This window comes from Colobus angolensis, unplaced genomic scaffold (genome assembly GCF_000951035.1).
Source record: "Colobus angolensis palliatus isolate OR3802 unplaced genomic scaffold, Cang.pa_1.0 Scaffold314, whole genome shotgun sequence".
In the NCBI taxonomy this organism is placed as follows: Eukaryota; Metazoa; Chordata; class Mammalia; order Primates; family Cercopithecidae; genus Colobus; species Colobus angolensis.
The window spans coordinates 636,394-659,126 of NW_012116422.1; the positions used below are offsets into that span (position 1 = coordinate 636,394).

The 22,733-nt window shown below is 40.2% G+C and overlaps 1 protein-coding gene across 3 annotated transcripts in view; it reads right to left on the reverse strand.

The window, feature by feature from the left end:
• FNIP1 (folliculin interacting protein 1) overlaps positions 1 to 11,912 on the reverse strand; it is a 155,696-nt gene extending 143,784 nt beyond the window's left edge. For 2 of the 3 annotated variants that reach the window (XM_011951044.1, XM_011951043.1), the window contains exon 1: positions 11,636 to 11,912. In XM_011951044.1, coding sequence (XP_011806434.1) covers positions 11,636 to 11,727 — 92 coding nt within the window. In that variant the 5' untranslated portion in view covers positions 11,728 to 11,912. The remainder of the gene's footprint in view (positions 1 to 11,635) is intronic. The other variant, XM_011951045.1, reaches the window with a different exon arrangement.
• Positions 11,913 to 22,733: the final 10,821 nt, after the last annotated feature.

Consider the following 22,733-nt stretch of genomic DNA (forward strand, 5'->3'; position numbering starts at 1 on the left):
GGAGAATCACTTGAACCTGGGAGGCAAGGTTGCAGTGAGCCAAGATTGTGACACTGCACTCCAGTGTGGGCAACAGAGACTCTGTATCAAAAAAAAAAAAAAAAAAAATTAACAAGTAATGAGCTTCGCCATCTAGCCAGTCAAGAGTTCCATGACTGGAACTGATCGTGTCACGGCTGGTACCTTAACACATGGCTTTACTATGTAATCTTTAAAAAAATGTTCAGGCATTTCGTTAATAAAAATTTTAAATATCAGTCGGTTACAGTGGCATACACTTGTAGTACCAGCTACTTCGGAGGCTGAGACAAGAATATCGCTTGAGCCAGGGGTTCAAGCCCAGCCTGAGCAACAAACTGAGACCTTGTTTCTTCAAAAAGATTTATTTTTTATTCACAAATAATGTCTATTATTTACAAATATGCAGTTTGTATTTTATATTCTAAAGTAACTAGAAATTAATCAAAATTAATACAAAATCCATATTTATGGGAGTCATAACCAATTCCAAAACTTATTCTGGAAACTTATTCTGGAAAATGAGGCCACCCTTGCAATGTTTAAAAAAATCAAAATAAATAAAATCTTCCTTTAAATTGACAAACAATGATGTCAAAGAAAAATCTGCTTAAATTGCTCATTGAATGAATAACTTTAGGCAAGCAACTCAAAACAGAAGCATCTTTGTTAAATGAATTAGAACTTTTTCAGTTCAGTGACTATTTTTATTCATTTGTTCATTCATCAAATATTTATTGAATGCATTCTTTGAGTTGGACACCAGAAGTACAGCACTAAGTTAGACAAAGGCTGTGCCCTTGCAGAACTTACAATCTAGTGAAGTATTAATATAGATACATTAAAATGCAATTAAAACACAAGCAAATATCTGCCACAATGGGTTCTATTGGACCTGTAAAATATGTCACATCCAAAGTATTCCAAGTAGTTTGCAAACACATGAAACAGATTATTCTCAAGAAACATCAAATGGTCCTAATTAGAGCCCACAACTAGAGGACAAACTAAAATGAAGACTGGAAAGGAGAAACTGGGGGATTAGAGTGCTGTAGTTTGAATGTGTCCCCCAAAGTTCACATGTCAGAAACTGAATCCTCAATGCAACAATTCTGAGAGGTGAGACTATTAAGCGGTATTAGGTCATGAGGGCTCTGCCCTCAGGAATGAATTAAGATCATTATCTTGAAAGTAGGTTTGTTATAAAAGTGAGTTCAGCCCCCTTTTGCTCTCTCCTGCAGTCTCTCTTGCCCATGTAATGCCTTTTTCCACAGGATGATGCAGTAAGACAGTCCTCACCAGCTGCCAGCAAGCACCATGCTCTCGGACTTTCTAGCCTCCAGAACTATGAGCCTAATAAATTTCTTTTCTTTTCTTTTCTTTTTTTTTTTTTTTTTTTGAGACAGAGTCTTGCTCTATTGCCCAGGCTGGAGTGCAGTGGCCAGATCTCAGCTCACTGCAAGCTCTGCCTCCCGGGTTTACGCCGTTCTCCTGCCTCAGCCTCCCGAGTAGCTGGGACTACAGGCGCCCGCCACCTCGCTCGGCTAGTTTTTTGTATTTTTTAGTAGAGACGGGGTTTCACGGTGTTAGCCAGGATGGTCTCGATCTCCTGACCTCCTGATCCACCCGCCTCTGCCTCCCAAAGTGCTGGGATTACAGGCTTGAGCCACCGCGCCTGGCCTATAAATTTCTTTTCTTTATACATTACTCAGTCTGTGGTATTCTGTTATAACAGCACATACTGAACTAAGGCAGGGGATGTGGGAAGAAATTCTAACATCTGAGTACCTACTATGCCATTTAATCCTCAAAACAACTATCAGAAGGTAGGTATAATAAATACTAGGACTATCTCTTCAGTATCTACTTCCCCCTCTTCAACCAGCATTTTATGGGAGACTGACCTCATGACTAGCTCCAGATGTACTACCACAATCAGAGCAACTCCACTCCTCTCGCCACAGTAACCAAAATAGGTAGTCTATGCCTAAGCCAATCAGGTCATGATGACCATGAATAAGTTCAATGGTGATATAAACAGTACCGAGTTTAGGACTTTTGCTGAAAATCTTGGAGTGCAGAGTCTTGTCTCCTAGGTAGAGTGGTATGAGATAACAGAGCAAGAAGCACTGCTTCTAGCATTACCTAATGACAAAAGAGAATGAAGCCTGAGGACTCACAATTAAGTGTGAGAACGCCAGTTTGAAAACCAAGTGGTCTGATTTCAGAACTAAGAGATGCAAGCACACACACAGACACCCTGCAGTACTGGCGCATGGATCTGAACTCATCAAGTCCATCACACTAGCTACAACTCTATACAAGGCTGATAAGCCAAACTGAGGACTTTGAACTTTGTTAAGAACAAAGTCTCTAGAACTTAAACATCTGAGTTCAAATCTTAATTTTGTCACTTAGTAATCATGTGACATTTGGCAAGATACTTAATTTCTCTGTGCCTGTTTCCTCATCAATGAAACAGGGATAATCAGACCTCTTTATAAAGCTATTGTGAGATTTAAATGAGCTAATAGGTGTAAAGCACATAAAACAGTGTGCAGCGCAGATCAATCTACTAAGCAATAAGGAGTCAAGATTTCTGAGTGTTTTGATTAGAATTATGACCTAGGAAAATCAATTCAGAAGAACAGTGTGGGGCCAGGTGCAGCAGCTCACACCTATAATCCCAACACTTTGAGAGGCCAAGGTGGGACCACTGCTTGAGGTGAAGAGTTTGAGGCTGCAGTGAGCTAGGATTGCGCCACTGAACTCCAACTCAAGACTGGGTGACACAGTGAGACCCTGTCTCCCTGCTGAGAAAAGAAGTAGTATGGTGTGGAGGGGAAAAGTGGGAAAGTAATAGCAAAGTTTTAAGAAAGGCATCAACAGTTTGTATAAGGTGATGACAGTGGAAAATAAAAACGTACTGAAGAATTTGAATCAACAGGACTTGACAAATGAGCAAATGTGGCAATCAAAGAATAGGAGGAATAAACAATGATCTCTGATTTTCAACTTGGTAGACTAAGAATGGTAGTCCCAGAAACAGAAACAAAATCAGGAGAGGGTAGATTAGGACTCCTTTAAAATAAAAGAGGTTATCTTATGTTTTACATGAGAAGTTATTTTAAGCAAGTTTAAAATCAATAGGATTTAAGATAATTATTACATTAGTAAGAAGTGAGATCCAAGGCTGGGTGCAATAGCTCATGCCTATAATCCCAGCACTTTGGGAGGCCAAGAACGGCGGATTACCTGAGGTCAGGAGTTGGAGACCAGCCTGGCCAACATGGTGAAACCCCCATCTCTACTAAAAATACAAAAATTAAAATAAATAAATAAATAAATATAAATACAAATACAAATACAAAAATTTTCGGGTGTGGTAGCACGTGCCTGTAATCCCAGCTACTTGGGAGGCTGAGGCACAAGAATTGCTTGAACCCGGGAGGCAGAGGTTGCAGTGAGCCGGAATTGTGCTACTGCACCTAGGTGACAGACTCTGTCTCAAAAAAAAAAAAAAAGAAAGAAGAAATGACATCCAAGTTTCATAAACGACACTTTAAAGCTGTATTTTTCTCTTTTCAATAAACCTAGTTTAAAAAACAAATCTAATTCCACTACTTAGGGATGAAAAAGCAGATCAAATTAACAACCAAAATTATAATATTTACACTTTTTACTGTGAAATTAAACTACCATATGATCCAGCAATCTGTCTACTGAATATATATCCAAAAGAAAGAAAATTAGTATGTCGAAAAAATATCTGCACACTCATATTTACTGCAGCAGTAGTTACACTAGCCAAGATATGCAATCAACCTAAGTGTCCATCAACAGATGAATGGATCAAGAAAATGTCGTATATATACATAACGGAATATTATTCAGCCATTAAAAAGAATAAAATTCTGTTATCTGAGGCAATACGGATGAGCCTGGAGGACATGGTGCTAAATGAAATTAGTCAGGCACAGAAAGACAAATACCACATGTCCTCACTCACATGTAGAAACTAAAAAAGTTGATCTCATAGAAGTAGAGTAGAATAGTGGTTACAAGAGGCTGGGAAGTGTACCCAATCAAGTAAAAATACATATATTTAAAATAAATTAAGTAAAATAAAAATTCTTTTGGTTATGACAAATTTTTTTAAATCCCATTTAAAAAACAAAACTTCTGAAAAATGATTCTTAAAAGTGTTGGTAATATTATGAAGCTAGCTTTTAAGAACTTCAGAAGCTCAAAATGTGACATAAAATCAGAACGCTGAAAGTGAAAAAATAACTCAGCACTACAGATTATTTCTCCTATAGAAATAATAAATAGAAAGTTAAGTAGTGGGGCCATTTCCTCACATTTACTCCACATCTATCTCACTTTTCCCCTCAAACATTTATCCTCCCTACCAAAAATCCATCAAGGTCACCAATTACCTCCATCTTGAAGAATGGACACTTTTCTGTTTCTCATCTCACAAGACCTGTCAGCAACCAGTATACAAACAATTTATCACTCAATCATTTTTTAAACACTTCCTTGTCTTGGCTTCCCTAACACCACAGATCCCTGGCTTTTCCCTATCTATCTTCTTTGTATATCTTCCTCTCTTAGATCTGTGTATTTTCACACATCCTCAGGGCAAAGCCCTCAGTCCTTTCCCCTTCTCTATCTATACCCTTTTCCTAGATGATCTCATCCATTCTGTAGTTTTAATACTAACCATACACACAAACTCGTATCTCCAATCCCAGTCTCTACTGTGAACTCCAGATTGACTTTATTTAACTGTCATCTCTACATGTCATATCTCAATGGCAATTAAAACTAGACCAAATATCCAAAACAGAACTTTTGACCCTCTCCCTCTGCCCTTAAAATTGTTACTTCATTTATTCATTCTACAATTATTTCCTCAGCATACGCTCAGGCAGTGTTGTCCACTGGCACAACAATGTGAACTTGGGGGAGACAGATTATAATAAAATATTAAAAGACCTATAATGGATATAAAGTGTGTGTTCCGACAGAAAATGGGGAGAAGGTGGCTATTTTTGATAGCGTGTTTAAGATCAGCCTCTATACCAGCCTGGGCAATATGGCAAAACCCCATGTCTACAAAAAATACAAAATTAGCCAGGCATGATGGCCCACACCTTGTAGTCCCAGCAGCTACTCGGGAGGCTAAGGTGGGGAGATCACTTAAGCCCAGGAGGTGCAGGTTGCAGTGAGCCAAGATCACACCTTCCCTCCAGCCTGGGCGACAGAGCAAGAACCTGTCTCAAAGAAAAAAGGCATCTACTTAGTTGCTCCAGTCAAAAACCTAGGCATCTATTCCCCACACACAATCCATTAGGCGAATTTACAGAGTTCTGACTACAAAATAAATCTTGACGCTTAACACTGAAGAGAGGGCTCAAATAAGCAAAGAGAGACGTGGACAATAACAACTGTGACAGATGTCACAGAAGGACATGCAATAAGCTATGAAACAAAGTTACAGTCAGACCTACTCTAGTCTGGAAGAAATCAGAAAAGGCTTTCTGGAGCAAGGAGTAATTAGAATAAGCCCAGATGATCACTACAAAAAGCCAAACAAAAAGGTATAAGGTACTATGTCAAGAATAGGGAGCAGTACAGCTTGGCATATCCCAGAATCAAAATAAATCCAAGGTGATAAAATCTTAGAAGGAGGAGTGTAGAGTAAGACACAGGCCAGAAGAAAGCAAAAAGTTAACAAAGATTAATGAGGTCATGTCAAAAAGAAACGGAAGTCAACCTAAAAAGGCTTCCATTGGCCAAATATGAGACAATTTGACAGAAGTGGATTAAAACACACTAAAATCCAACAGCTCATGATAATCTTTTAAGATGATAATTACAACAAAAAACCTTCAGTGAACAACTCATTACCAATTACTCTGGAAAATGACAAAGGGAAATCATCTTTTATGCTCCCTTTTCTGTAGCAAGGAGTAACCAAATAGTTGATAAAAGTTATTCCAGCAAACAAATGCACAAAAAATTAGAGAATCAGGGTATCACCATTTTGCAAAATATACAGTTTGCAAAATAACAAAATAATGAATTCAGGCAATCATCAACAAAGAATGCTAAAATCATTAGTTAAAGGGGATATTATGTAATAGAAGAATAAGGCTGATACCACCTGAAACCACTACAAGTGAGGCAACCAGGTATGTAACTTTGATGAAGAGGAAGTACACAACATCTACAAAATAATTTTATTGAAAAAAAAAGGGAACCTAAATATGATAAAATATCTAAATCTAACTTCAAGCTTTCACGAAAGACAAGAAATAGAGGAATAGGTTATAGCAAAATTACAGCAAACCTGAGCATCAGAATTGCCTGGAGGGGGCTTTCTAAACCACATATTGCTGGGAAACCATACGACTGCAAAAGCCAAACACAGAATGTGGGAAATTTCACATTTAAGTGGGGGAGGGCTGTTATAGAATAAAACTTACTTAAGGTGCCTAACTGCAAATGCAACAATATACAGACTCTTAAGACTGATTCAAACAAACTTACCATAAAAAGACATATTGAGATAACAGAAAATTGGAATATGGACAAAGAATGGCTTTTATTAAGGAATTTCTGTTAATTCTATTAACAATAATACTATAGTGGCTTTTTAAAAAATGTCATTTGGACAGGAAAAAAAAAGGCTAGCAAATTAGCAAAAGCCACACTATGCAGAATAGGCAAAAGACATTCTTTAATAAGTCTGGGCCCAAACTAAGTGGTTTTTACACAAGACTGATATCGTAACAGTAAAACAACTACTTCTGGTTCCTGAAAGCCATGTGCTAAGCACCACATTAAGTTCTTTACATGACTTATCTCTGAATCCTTAAAATAAAACTTATGAAGATATTAAATTCTATACATCCTTTTGTCTCATTTTGTCTGCTGTTCATGATCACAACTGGCAGTTTTTTCTTTTTGTTTTGTTTTTTTTTTTGAGATGGAGTTTCATTCTTGTTACCCAGGCTGGAGTGCAACGGCGCGATCTCAGCTCACTGCAACCTCCGCCTCCCAGGTTCAAGCAATTCTCCTGCCTCAGCCTCCTGAGTAGCTGGGATTACAGGCGCCCGCCACCACGCCCAGCTGATTTTTGTATTTTTAGTAGAGACAGGGTTTCACCACATTGGTCAGGCTGGTCTCGAACTCCTCACCTCAGGTGATCCACCTGCCTCAGCCTCCCAAAGTGCTGGGATTACAGGCATGAGCCACCGTGCCCAGTCACAATGGCACTTTTTAAAATGTATGACATATTGAGGGTAGTTTGGAAAAAGGCAAGAGGGATCACAGAAAGACCAATGAAAAGGCTGAGTACATTAAGAATCCCTGATATAAAGAATCAGAATAAATGTTCATATATTTGGAATACAGGATGAGCATTTCTAATCCAAAATTATTTTGATCACTGACAAGACACCACAGTGGAAAACTTCACACCTGACTTCATGTGAGGAGTCAAAATGCAGTCGACACTTTGTGCACAAAATCATTAAAAAGTATCGTATAAATTATGTGCTATGTGTATGAGGTATATATTCAGACTTAGGTCCCACCTCTGAAAAACACATTATGTATATGCAAGTATTCAAAAATCTGAAAAATTCCACAATCCAAAACACTTCTAGTCCCAGGCATTTCAGGTAAAGGACACTCAACCTGTGTAACAAAACTCCAGGTATTATTTAACCAAACATTAATTATGTCCTACAAACATTTCACTTCAAAACCAACCTTCCTTGCCAAAGTAGTTTTCAGGAATTTTATTTGAAACAATCTTTTTTTTGACACAGGATTTCACTCTGTCACCCAGGCTAGGGTGCAGTGGCGCAATCATGGCTCATCACTGCAGCCTTAACCTCCCAGGCTAGGCAACCTCCCACCTCAGCATCCTGAGTAGCTAGGACTACAGGCACACACTGCCACACCTGGCTAATTTTTTGTAATTTTTGTAGAGACAGGGGTTTTGCCATGTTGCCCTGGCTGGTCTTGAACTCCTGGGCTCAAGCATTCCTCCTGCCATGGCCTCCCAAAGTGCTGGAATTACAAGTATAAGCCACAACACCCAGCCCAAAACAATAATTTCTATATGCATTATAGTTATTTGGTTTATATTTCTTACTTCCACTGGAAGAAAATGGAGAAAACATAAAGCAATATCTTCTCCTAGAAAGTGCCTTTTTTCCCAAATTCTTTAAATGGAGAAAACACATTACTGTCTCAATTATCTAAACGACTGAAAAAATACCCTCCCCATAATATTTTTCAAACTCATCTCCAGTTCAAGAATCTCAGATAAGCACATAGAAATCTATATGGTAAGAGACCTTAGAGTGAAGACAAGGGAAGTGGGTATTCCCTGGCCATCTCTTCCAATGGGGTAACCACAGAAGACAATACAGAAAGGTTCCTAAAGCTTCTTTATCAGAAGTCTCTCCTATTCTAGAGCCCTACTGTGGCTTACAATTACTGGGCTTTGTATACTGGTTACTCTAGGAACCGCCTCTTAGGAACTGAGCTACAGTTAGTTGCCAACGGCTAACTACTCCCAAGCCTGATTTAACAACTTAGGCGTTAGGCTGACTACAACAAAACAAAACACCCAAAAAAGGATTCCAACAAGGAAAGCATGGTATACTAGAATGAAAACTAAATGTTAGTCTACTCAAAAACCTGGGTTACATAAAAAGATGCTGAATATGATCTTTGGGAAATGCAAATTAAAACCACAAGATACCACTAGAATGGCTATAATCAAAATAATAAAAAAACTATTAAGACAGTAAATTTCAGCCAGGCATGGTGGCCCACGCCTGTAATTACAGCACTTTGGGAGGCCAAGGTGGGAGGATACTTAGGAGGCTACTCAGGAGGCTGAGGTGGGAGGATCACTTGAGCCCAGGAGGTCAAGGCTGCAATGAGCCTTGAATGTATCATGGCACTGTAGCCTGAGCAACAAGTGAGACCCTATCTCAAAAAAAAAAAAAAAAAGTAAATTTTATGTGGCTTTTACAATAAAAATTTTTAATTAAAAAATGTTATCAATATTGAAGATATTGTGAAGAAACTGTAATCTTCATGCATTGCTACTGAGAACACAAAATGTAAAACTATTTTGGAAAAGTTTGACAATTTTTTATGTTAAACACAACACTTAGCATATGACTCTGCAACTCTACTCCTAGGTATCTACCCAAGAGAAATGAAAATATATGTCCACATAAAGACTTATACACAAACATTAACAGCAGCATTATTTATAATAGCCCAAATCTGGAAAAAAAAAAACCAAACCAAATGTCCTCCAATTAGTGAGTGAATAAACAAATCATGGTATAGCCATACAATGGAATACCATTCAGTGATAAAATTGAATGAACTAGCTGGGTGTGGTGGCTCATCCCTGTAAGCCCAGAACTCTGGGAGGCCAAGGTGAGAGGATCCCTTGAGCCCAGGAGGTTGACGGTGCTTTAGGCGGGGTTGCACCACCACACTCCAGCCTGTTGACAGAGTGAGACCCTGTCTCCAAAAAAAAAAAAAAAAGGAACTAACAAATGCAACAAACAAGCCAGACACAAGACTATGACAGAAAGTATCAGTGACTGCCCTGGGTGAGGAGGGGTTAGGCTGCAACAGAGCATGAGGGAACTTTTTGGGTAATGAAAGTGTTCTAAAACTTCATAGAGGTGGTGGGTATACAACTGTATACAATGTATGCTTAAAATGTATTATACTTTATTGTGTATGAATTATAGCTCCATGAAATAGTTTTTTAAAAACCCTGGGTTGATTAGATCTGTAAGTTATTAGCTATGTGACATTAACCAGAATGTTTTTTTCCTTCAGATATGCCTATTCTGTTTTATCAGTTTTCATTTCTCACAATCACACGTTTTATTTTTAAAGTGAGCGATTCTATAATGTACTGCAGTTATTGGGCTTACAGATAATTCTTACTTCCACTGGCAGAAATATATAGTTATCTGCACTGCTACTTGCTCTATCTCGTAAGATTGTTGTGAAACATCAAATAAGATAACTAATGAGAAAGTTCTTTGGTAACTGTAAAATAGTATTACGCAACTATATAGCAGACTTTACATTTTTGAAAAACAGACGTGAAAATGTTTTTTCATATGAGCGACTTGAGACCCTTGTAAACCTAAGTACCCAAAGTCAATCTTTGCCCAGAAATAGAAAGCAGTTGTCTATTCAAACGCCACCTTTTAAATATCCTATCGAAACCTGTTTCCTACTGTCGCTTGAGTTAGCAGATGGCTCAATGTAGTATTATCTAAGCTGCACTTTCATTTTTCAAAGGAAAAACACTAAAGAAATGTTTAAAGAGAGACAGATGAGCATGACACATTTATTTTTCAGGGGAAAAGACAGATACGTAGAAAAATGTCTTCAATTCCATATGCATTTACTGAATGTTTCCTGATGAGACCTGCATTAGCAAGAGAGAGTGAATAATTTTAAGAATAGCAACATTTCTTAAACCAGTGTGGCACAATCATTTCAACCTTGCCTGTTCCAAAATTTGACAGATTCTTTCTTTTTTTGTTGTTTCTACTACTGTTGTACAACTGGGCTCTTTGCTATCCTACCAAGTTTGTGTGGTATTTGACATTTAGCCTAGTTATATTTGCAAGTTTCCACACTGCAATACTTACAAAGGCTGTTTGGACATAATCTCCTCAGGTGCAGTTTAACGACTAAATATTACCTTGAATTCAGGTTTATATCAAATCTTACAATTCTGAAAAGTTACTCTGCCAGCAACAGGTACTACAATGAAAAATTAACAAAGCCTGTAACACCACAAAATGCTCTGCTAACATTTTCAATTTTTAAGACTCCTTTTCAGTAACAGTTCTAAAGAGGAAGAATCTATGGCCAATTCCAAGGCCAGATTTCATTTAATGTTGTCTTGCTTCAGTAGTAACTCTAAACTCAAGTTTCACATTTCTCCTTCGATAACATTAAGGTCGCTCGGTCCGGTTACTGCACACCTCCAATTTTAGCGTCCAAGAAACCTGAAAGAACGGCACCTTGCCTACTTGCTCCTCCAGCCTTCTCTCAACTCAGAAGCTTGGCCAAACGTGCCGCTCTCTCCACAACGCCAACGGAGCTGGAATGCAGTGCCCGGAGGACAACTGGTCACGGGGAGGAGGGGAGAACTTCGCGGCCCGGAGTACGGCAGCTGAGGTCCAATCCAGCCCGCGCCCAACTCTACTCGGTGCCAGGAAGGCGCGTGGACCCAAAGTCTCAGGCCGCGGTGCTAGGTCCGGAGGAGCAGAGTCGCGCGTGGCTGGGGGCAGGTAGTAAACAAACCGACGGGAAAAGGGGGAAGGGGCAACGGCGAGACGGGTGGGGTAAGAGAATAGGACCTCGCTCCAACCCTTCAGCGCGAGCCCGCAGCCGGCTCCAGCCCACCGAGGACCAGATGCTGGTCTCGGCGCGGCGCTTCCGCTTGGGTCGGAACACCGAAGGCCCCAACACCCCTGGAGCCCGGAGTCCAAAAGGCCATCGGCTCCGCGACCCCCGCCCCACAGCGCCCTACCTGAACCCGCAATCTGGGTCCCGGGCGTCGCGGCCGGGCGCGCCCAGCCCGGTCCTCTTGCTGAAGAGCTTCTGGAACAGCGTAGGGGCCATGCTACCCACGGCCAGGCAGGGGTCGCTCCGCTGGGCGCTTGGTAGGCCCCTGCTTCTAGAGCCGCCCCGCCACCCCCATGGGCGCCTCAGTCATATGACAGAAATTAGTCACTTCAAACGGCCACGGCGCGCGGGGCGGGGCGTGATGTAAGGCCGGCACTCATTGGCTGGAGGTGGTCCGCATCACGTGGCGGCGCGCGGAGCAGGGGGCAAGGCGGGGGCGTGGGGCGGAGCTACCTCCATTAGGCTCGCTGGCGTTTCCCGTCACGTGGAAGCTTACGGGGCGGGGCGTGTGCCGAGAGGACAGGACTGGAAGGTGGCTAGGGATGTGTAGGGGGAGCAGGCTCAGTCTCGAGCCTCCCCCGTGAGGCTGTCATCTACCATCAGAGGCTGCGCCAGGGTGGCGCGGGGACGATGCCAGGAGCCTTGGAGTGCAGAAGCCTTCGACTCCCCGCACCCACAGAGTTGTGTAGGGAACCACGGTCCAACCGACTCTCCCTTGTCAGCCCCTCCTTAGCTTCTGCGGCTTGACACCTCCATTCCGCGCCGGGCAGAGTCTGGCAGCCCCTGGAGCACGGAAGGCACACGAGCGTACCCTTGGGGCCTCGGCCAAGGCTGGACTTTGAGCCCAGGACCCCAGGCCAGCCCTTAGAAGGCCGCTCCGCCCGCGAGAGGTCTAGGATCTGGACAGCGCGCGGGCTGGCTCACAGGGACTGGTGGAGGACCCTGCCGGGACCCCTGCCACAGCCATGGCTCCCCGCAAAGACGACCTCGGGCAGGGACTGCGGGCAGAGTTTGTACTAGTGCCTGGAACCCTGACATCAGGAATTAGTCTCGTGGAAGAGCTAGCGATTGGAGGCTCGGGAGTTAGGCTGTTTCTTTGGTAACCAACAAAATCAGGTGAAACCAACGAAGTCAGGAAGCCTAAAGACATGTATGTACAGATTATCTAAACTTTTACGCTAATTATTTAGATTTTTAATAAATCTATCTTAATGGTTAGGTGTGAAGAAGGGAGGAACTGTGGAATTTTAACCAAGTTACAGGGAAAAAACGCTTTCTAAAAAAAGAAAAACGTTGCTCACATGTGACCTCACAGTCTTATTTAACCCATGGAACCAAAATATACCAGAGTTTGGAGCAAACTAATCTTATAAATTTTCAGCACCCCCATCCATTCACTCACTCCCCCTCCAGGATAACGGAGCTTGTACAATGGGATGCAATCCTCAGAGAAATGTAGGAAATAACTTGTATATGGTTGGAAGGCTGGATAAAAATACTCTGGGCAGGCGTGGTAGCTCACGTCTGTAATCCCAACACTGCAAGGCGGAGGCAGGCAGATCGCTTGAGCTCAGTAGTTCCAGACCAGCTTGGTCAACAGTAAGACCCTATCTCTACAAAAAAATTTTTTTAATTAGCCAGGTGTGGCCGGGCGCTGTGGCTCACGCCTGTAATCCCAGCACTTTGGGACACCATGGTGAGTGGATCACCTGCGGTCAGGAGTTCCCAACCAGCCTGACCAACATGGTGAAACCCCATCTCCAAAAAATTAGCCAGTGTGGTGGCGCATGCCTGTAATCCCAACTACTTGGGAGGCTTGGGCAGGAGAATTGCTTGAACCCAGTAGGCAGAGGTTGCAGTGAGCCAAGATTGTGCCATTGCACTCCAACCTGGGCAATAAGAGCGAAACACTGTCTCAAAAAAAATAGCAAACAAAAATTAGCCAGGTGTGGTCACGGCACACACCTGTGGTACCAGCTACTTGGGTAGCTGAGGTGGGAGGGTATCTTGAGTGTGGGAAGTCAATGCTGCAGTGAGTGCCACTTGCACTTCAGCCTGGGTAACAGAGGGGGGCCTTATCTCAAAAAACAAAAAAATACTTTTTGAGAATTTCATTTAATTAGGTATACAAATCAAATTTTATTTTCTTTAAGTGGCTACCAACTCCCACTGATTTGCAGCTAGACTTTATGCTCTAAATAAGGGTCTGAAGATATTTAGAAAAGAAAATGTAATAGGCAGAATTTATATCTCTTTGAGAATTTGTCCACAACCAAAATACTGAGTTTCAATGTTCCAAGACTTTTTTAAATAAAGCACTATTTATTGATGACTAAGATATTGACATATTCATTCCACAATCATTTACATTCTAGGCAGTGGGGATCTAAAGTAAAAAAGAGCTAGATTTCTAGGTGAGGAGACAGTAAATAAGTATTTAAAGTTATTTCAGGTAGTGACTACTGTTGTGAAGTTGGTAAGAACTAAGCAATGAAATGAGGGTGTCAGCAAAGTCTGAGGAGGTAACATTTGAGGTGCTTAGGTTGAAAATCATTCAGTTTCTCTGTATATTACCCAAGGTCCAGAAGCTACTGGGCAATACAGGATCAAAACAGCAGTACTATTTCACCTAGACATTTCAGATAATCCTCTGGCATCAAATACTGAAAGATTTCTAACAGAGTAAAATAAGCTGTGTATATTTTTCTCACAAAACATTTGAATGTAGAATGAAATTTTTGTAAAAAAAAAAAAAGTCAATGCAATTTTTAAAAAATAAACAGAAGTGTAGATCCTATCTGTCAATTAATGGTGCAATCATTTGGGGAAGTTTTGTTTTTACACTAGTTAAACTAAATGAGTACAAGTGGAAACAGGCTAAAGTCTGTCTATAAAGGACCAAAGACACTAAGGACTAATGGCTGTCCATGACTGGCACAGAAAAGAGTAGTTCCAGATCCCCTCAGAAGGAACTTTCCAAATACAATAACCTTGTGTGGTTTCGTCGTGGGAAAAAATTGCTTCTTGGGTAATTATAGATATTAATAGTAAGGAAAAAGAATATAACTGCTTGCATAAGAGACACTTTCAGTATTATCTAACCATGTAATGGTTTTATTTCTATAGTCTTATTTAGTCTTATACTTGAAAGGTACAGAAAAAAACTAGATTTATTTCCTATCATTCATCACATTTCTCCTACATTTCAGTGTAATACTAAAGTCACAGAATCAGAGTGCTGAAATGATACAAGTTTGTAATAAAAGAGGACACAACTATACATAATTATTCAGATTAAATTTTAAATATTTCAATTTTAGTATCAGTGAATATTATCTTTTATTTTTCCTTTTACTTAGTACTACGTCCTATCACAGAGAAGCTGAGGTGTCTTACAGGTAGCCTTTGTAAGTTTAACAAGTCAGCAAAGAGGAAATGTGAGAAAGAAAATAATTATCTACTCATTCATGCTATGTTATATCAATGTGGAACACTATAACAATGTGGTTACAAAGATTAGACATAAAGCCTACACTCTCATTAAAGGGTAGAAGATTCAGTCTCCCTACTTCAAATATTCCCCTCATAATAGCATAAAAGACAGGCATTCTTTACTATAGGCATTTGCTGGTTACTACATATAGGAAAAGGTGGCAACAAAACTAAAATCTTCCTCAACTACCATGTTAATAAGAATAGTCTCAATTATGCTAATTATCATGAAACAAATTATAATTTCATTCATAACATCTCAGAACAAGACATTCAAAATCAAGATGATGAAGTAGACCTGCCTGAAAAACATTTAGATGGGCTCAAGTTACCCCGCTTTTAAAAACTCTTAAACCAGCTGACCATTTATTGCTATATAATGAGGAAATGGCAGCATTCTGAAGCACCAGAAAACATAAACAGTGATTTATTCAACAAACATTTCTTGAGTCCCTCCAACATCTCAGGCTCTACTCTAGGCACTGGGAATATGGTATTGAACAAGAGAGTCCTTATTCTTAGAAATTTTGTTTTTTTTGTGGGAAGAGACAAAATAAACAAGATGTTTGCAAGTTGTGCTAGGAGCCAGGAAAGAAAGCATGGATAGCAAGCAACTGATGGAGACCAAATTTAGATAGGGTGGTCAGGGAAGGCCTATCCAAAGATGTGTGATTTTAGCTAAGATGTAAAGAATGAAAAGGAACCAGCCATAGGAAAAAGGTGGTGAAAAATATTCTGGCAAACAGAAGAAAAAGTACAAAGGCTCTAAGAGAGAAATGGTTTTGGCCTGTTTGAAGAGGAGAAAGGAGGTCAGAAGAACTAAAATATACTCTGAGAATGGGAGATGGTTTGAAATGGTTAGAAAGGTATGAGGGGCCAGATTACGTAGGACCTTGTAAATTATGGAAAGGAGGTTAGACTGAGTGTGATGGGAGCTATCAGAGGAGTTTGAAACAGGAGAGGGACATGACACAATTTATGATTCTACTGCGGCTGTTCTGTGGAGAAGGAATTTTAAAAGAGGAAGAATGGAACCAGAGAAATGAAATACGCGACTACCTGTATTTTAGGAGAGAATTGATGGTGGCGAGCAAGTTATTTTGGAGACACACACTTCTGTTAGGAATGAAGAAAAGAAAAATATGACTCCTAGGTTTCTGCTGTGAGCAACTAAGTGGAAGTTACTTCCTGATTAAAAGACCAGGGAACACATGGATTTTAAGAGGAAAACCAAGCATGTTAAGTTTGAATGTATTAAGTTTGAATTGCCTATTAGACATCCACGTGGAGATATTGAGTAGAATATATGGGAAGAAGCTAGGATTAGTGAGAGAAATTTGGGAGGTGTCAGCCTCTAGACAAAATTTATATGTATGTATGTATGTATGTATGTTTGTTTGAGAAAGAGTTTCACTCTGTCTCCCAGGCTGGAGTACAGTGGCACGATCTCAGCTCACTGCAAACTCTGCCTCCCAGGTTCACGCCATTCTCCTGCCTCAGCCTCACAAGTAGCTGGGACTACAGGCGCCCACCCACCACGCCCAGCTAATTTTTTTTTTTTTTTTGTATTTTTAGTAAAGCAGGGGTTTCACTGTGTTAGCCAGGATGGTCTCCAACTCCTGACCTTGTGATCTGCCCACCTCAGCCTCCCAAAGTGCTGGGATTACAGGCGTGAGCCACCATGCCCTGTTGCAGGAAGTCCAGGACCCTGAATGGAGGGACCAGCTGAAACCATAGCAGAAGAACATAATTGTGAAGATTTCATGGACATTTATTAGTTCCCCAAATTAATGCTTTTATAATTTCTTACACCTGTCTTTACTGCAGTCTCTGAACATAAATTGTGAAGATTTCATGGACACATCACTTCCCCAGTCAATACCCTGATTTCCTATGCCTATCTTTAATCTCTTAATCCTGTCATCTTTGTAAACTGAGGTGGATGTATGTCGCCTCAAGACCTTGTGATGATTGCGTTAACTGCACAAATTGTTTGTAGAGCATGTGTGTTTGAACAATATGAAATCTGGGCACCTTGATAAAAGAACAGGATAACAGCAATGTTCAGGGAACAAGGGAGATAACTTTAAACTCTGACTGCCGGTGAGCCGGGCAGAACAAAGCCATATTTCTCTTCTTTCAAAAGCAAATAGGAGAAATATCACTGAATTCTTTTTCTCAGCAAGGAACATCCCTGAGAAAGAGAATGCATCCCTGAGGGTAGGCCTCTAAAATGGTCGCTTTGGGGATGGCTGTCTTTTACGGTCGAAGACAAAGGGATGAAATAAGCCCCGGTCTCCCTTAGTGCTCCCAGGCTTATTAGGATGAGGAAATTCCCACCTGATAAATTTTGGTCAGACCAGTTGTCTGCTCTCAAACCCTGTCTCCTGATAAGATGTTATCAATGACAATGCATGCCTGAAACTTCATTAACAATTTTAATTTCACCCCGTCCTGTGATCTCGCCCTGCCTCCATCTGCTTTGTGATATTTAATTACCTTGTGAAGCATGTGATCTCTGTGACCCACACCCTATTCATACACTCCCTCCCCTTTTGAAAATTGCTAATAACTTGCTGGTTTTACTGCTCAGGAAGCATCACGGAACCTGCTGACATGTGATGTCTCCCCCGGACACCCAGCTTTAAAATTTCTCTCTTTTGTACTCTTTCCCTTTGTTTCTTAGATCAGCTGACACTTACGGAAATAGAAAAGAACCCATTTTGAATATCGGGGGTGGGGTTCACCCAATAGCGCCCAGCCGACAGAATTTAAAATAATGGAATGGATGACTTTACATGAAGGGAGTGTGTATATAAAGAAGAGCGTTCAGAACTAAGACCCAAAGAGGATAACACTTACAGGTCTGGAAGAGAAAGATCCAACATAGAAGAATGAGAAGGAGCAGCAGTAAGACAAGAGAAGAAAACATCTCTAAAAAGAGAAATGAGTCAACTGTGTTGAATGGTGCTGAAAATTCAAGTGTTCATTAGATTTGTCAATATGGATATCCTGACAAGAACAGTTTCAGTGGAGTGAGTGAAAGCCTGAACCAGGTTCCAAAAGATAAAGGGGGCAAAAAGGAAGTGGTAAAGCAAATGCAGACAACTCCTCTTTTTTGCTGAGATGGGGAGCAGAGAGGAGATGGAAAGGGACAACTGGTTTTCTTTTAAGATAGAAGATATTAGAGAATTGTATATACACCAGAAACAACCTAATAGGGATGGTGAAAATAAGCACCTACTATGTTCCAAGTGCTAGGAATACAATAGGAACAAGATGGATACAGGCCCTGCCCTTAAGAAACTAAATAATGAAAAAGCTATTACAGATTGTGATAAGTTATTTTAGGGAATCAAACTTTTCCTTCAAATATAAATTGGCTTGAAATCCTCATCGTGAATTATATTTCAAGTGCACAAAACTATGACAAAAATTATTTCAACAAATATTTTTCAAACATTTAATATGCTTAATATGTGTCTGTGCTAGAATCCAGCAATACAATAAAGAACAAGACATAGTTTCTGTGTTCAAGGACTTTACAGTTTAGGGAGAAAAAACAATTGATAGGCTGGGTGTGGTGGCTCACGCCTGTAATCCCAACACTTTGGGTGGTCAAGGCAGGTGGATCACTTGAGGTCAGGAGTTCAAGATGTGCCTGGCCAATATGGCAAAACCCTTGTCTGTACTAAAAATGGAAAAATTAGCCTGGCATGATGGTGCATAGCTAGTAGTAGTAGTAGTAGTAGTAGTAGTAGTAGTAGTAGTAGTAGTACGAGCTACTACTCAGGAGGTTGAGGCAAGAGAATCGCTTGAACCCAGGAGGCAGAGCTTGCAGTGAGCCTAGATCGTGCCACTGCACTCCAGCCTGGGTGACAAAGAGCAAGGCTGTGTCACAAAAAAAATAAATAAAAATAAAAAATTGGCAGGCAATTATAGTACATTTTGATAAATGCTATGATGTGGGAAACTCTAGATTTTGATTGAGTCCATTAGTCAGGATGTTCTACAATGCACATGATAGAAAACCCAAACAAAACTAGCATAAGCAAAGAATGAAATTGATTAGCTCTCATAACTGGATGTAGTGCAGATGAACAGTTCAGGCACAGCTTTATCCAAGGACTGCATCAATGGTATTGAGAATTCAGTTTCTTTTTCCCATCTCTAATTTTTCTGTGCAGACTCTATTCCCAGGCAGTGTTGCCAATTGTGGACATAAGCCGGCTGCCAGCAGCTTCCAGGATATATCCTTTCAGACAAAAGTCCAAGAAAAAAAGAAAAGTCTGTCCCAGCATTCCAAGAAAAAAAGCTCTGATATTTAATCCCAATAGGATCAGTGTAGGCCTTGGACCCATCACTGAAGCAATTACTGTGCCAGAGTTGAGAGGGCTAATGTGAATTGGCTTATGCCATGAAAGGCCTACCCCTGGAACTATGGTTGGGATCAATCCAATCTAAACCATATGGCTTAGAAATGTAAAATCCACTTAGGATAAAGTTAGAAGGAAAATGGATAGATGCAGGGGAAGTCATGACACATGTCCACTACCAATATCCATAACAGAGACAGAAACTTGGGATCAGCTGCACAGACATGGTAACTAAAGCCATGAGTATATGAGATCACCCAGTGCAAGTGTTGCATGAGAAGACCCAGGACAGACCCCCAGGAAACACCAAAACTTAAAGATTGGGCAGAAAAAAACGAGCCTTTGTAAGAAATGGAAGAGTGAGCTAGAGATGAGATGAGGGCCTGGAGGCTTTCACAGAATGTTTCAGAGAAGTCATTCTTTTCTAGAGGCTTTTAGGAAGAAAGTACTAGTCTATATAACATCATTAGCTGGAAGAAGTTGGGTAAGATCAGAACTGAAAAATACCCCTTAGATTAGCATCAAGGAGGTTGCTGGGAGCCTTAAGGGGAACAATGTCAGTGGAGAAACAAAGCTAAGGCCAAATTATGTGTGTTTGGGTATGTTTAGGAAGGGTAAAAGGTGAGGGGTCTGTGACAACATAGAAAGCACGCTCTTTAAGAAACATGAATGCAAACGGATGAAGAATGATGGGTTAGCTAGAAGAACATATGGAGTCAAGGTAGGATTTAACATGTAAGATGATTAAACAGTTTAAAATTCAGGTTAGAAAATAAGAGTAGAGCAGTAGAGGTTGAAGATAACTTTTATCTGGAAAATTTGGGCATCACACCCTTTATATAAACACATATGCTACATATACAACATAAAAGGCTATTCATAACTCAACAAACCATGATAAATGACATCTTGGAGAGGTAGGAAAAAATATCATTCTAGTTAAAAATTTAAGAATGGAAATGACATCAACTTTCATGTACTTTTTTTTTTTTGAGATAGGGTGTCACTCTGTCACCCAGGCAGGAGTGCAGTGACATGACCATGGCTCACTGCAACCCTGCCTCCCAGGCTCAAGCAATTCTCCCACCTCAGACTCCTGAGTGGCTAAGATTATAGGCAAGCACCACCATTCCCAGCTAATGTTTGTACTTTTCTTGTAGAGATGGAGTCTCCCTACATTGCCCAGCCTGGTCTCAAACTCCTGGGCTCAAGTGATCTGCTTGTTTCAGCCTCCCAAAGTGCTGGGATTATAGGCATGAGTCACTGTACCTGGCTCTTTCACACACTTTTAACTGAACTTTTGGGGTACTTATGACCTGAGATTTGTTTTTAATGAGATAAATTTTTAAGATACAATTTTAAATGCTCAAAAATAAAGTTTAGTTACATGCTGAAGTAAAAAGGGTTGTTTCATTAACCTTTTTTAGATCGCAGCCTACATTGAAAATAGATGAAAACTATGAACCATGAACCCCTCACCCCATATTCTTTTTTCATATTCTTCCAGGGAGATTCACTGAAAGACCTCTGAGGCCTGGAACAGATATAAGATTAAGCACAGAACCTTTTCCAAGGACTTGCCAATAGGATTCTTCTTTGGATTTCTCATGTGACCAGCCAGCAGGCTTCTTCTGCTTTCCTTTTTTTTTTTCTGAGACAGAGTCTCACTCTGTCACCCAGGCTGGAGTGCAGTGGAGCAGTCTTGGCTCACTGCCAGCTCTGCCTCCCGGGTTCTCCTGCCTCAGCCTCCGGAGTAGCTGGGACTACAGGCGCCCGCCAACACACCCAACTAATTTTCTGTATTTTTAGTAGACACGGGGTTTCACCATGTTAACCAGGATGGTCTCGATCTCCTGACCTCGTGATCCACCTGCCTTGGCCTCCCAAAGTGCTGGGATTACAGGTGTGAGCCACTGCACCCAGCCTTTCCTTGCTCTTAATCATAATTGAAGTTGTTTTATCCTCCACTCCTAAGCCTTGAATGCCAATGCCAATTCCAATTTCTTCCTCCCTCCGACCTTTCCTTGTGCTCTAATCTATAAAACAAAAATATTGAATGTGCCTTTTCTGGGGAGAAGAAAAAAAATATTATACTCAAATACTCCTGCCCCATATCTTGGCTCTATCACTTCCTAAATTACATATCCCTGGCCAAACATTTACCTCTCAGAGCTACCTATATTTTCTTCATCAGCAATGTGAAACTATCAAATGTTTATTTCTTCCAACCCCACCAGGCCCAATCCATGAATCAAGTATTATTCTTTCTCGCAGGAACCTACCACCTGATTAGAAACTAGCAAATAATTCCTTCTCATTCTCTCTCATCCTACTTGATATATAAACTGCTTGAAGGCAGAGAAGAGGGCTTCTATTTCATTCCTTACTTCCCCACCGCTTATCACATTTCTTCTTTTAAAACCACCACAAGAGTTGCTGACTTAGTTGAGTAATAATTTAGAACACAGGTCTAAATTTTATGCTAGCTTCCATCGTTAACGTTTTCATCTATGTTTCTTCACAACTTTTCCATATTTCATCTTCAGGTGAAATCACAAAATCACAAATAGCTTTGTTAGTGGCTTAAAGCCTTGTCAAATCATTATAAGAGTATCTTCATAGGAATGCCTTGTTAAAAATGAATACTATACAGATTATTTAACTGCAAAATAACTCATAGATGTTACAATCTTTCTTAATCCTGAAGTTTTGAAAATTTGACTCTTATGAATATATAATATTAGTAAAGCCCTTTAGCATCAAAGACTAATCAAGTTAAAATCTCTCCAAGTTATACAACTGGACTCTGTTCACTGTACAGGATTATTGCTTTTTAAGAAGGGAATTGTTGAGATACTGTAAGTTATATTACCAAATTTTAAAAAATCCTGCAGATAGTATTAGCTAAAGAAGGTTTTTGTTGGGATAAGGTAATGTATTAAACAGTGTAGGACTGATTATACATATTATACATTCCCTACTTCAGCAAACCTTGAGTATAGAGTTTCTTTCAGTCAGACCTGAAATTAGGTCTCTCACTCATGTGGTTTCAATTAAGTTCTGTTAAAAATAGCTCGTAATATAAGCATTTTCATTTTTAGTACTTCAATAACTTCACTACTTTTTTGTTTTGTTTTTTGTTTTTGTTTTTCTCTACATTGCTTGAGAGAAAGATTTACTACTTTTAATCGTACTAGCGATAAACTTTGAAGAAAAAAAACAATCAAAGGAAGTTACATTGTACCCTGGCATTGTCTTTTTTTTTTTTTTCCTTCTCAGACCTCTCAGGGATGAAGGTTCTTTATGAATAGCTAAAACCATCTATTTTAGTGTACAGTCTTCTAATACCAATGA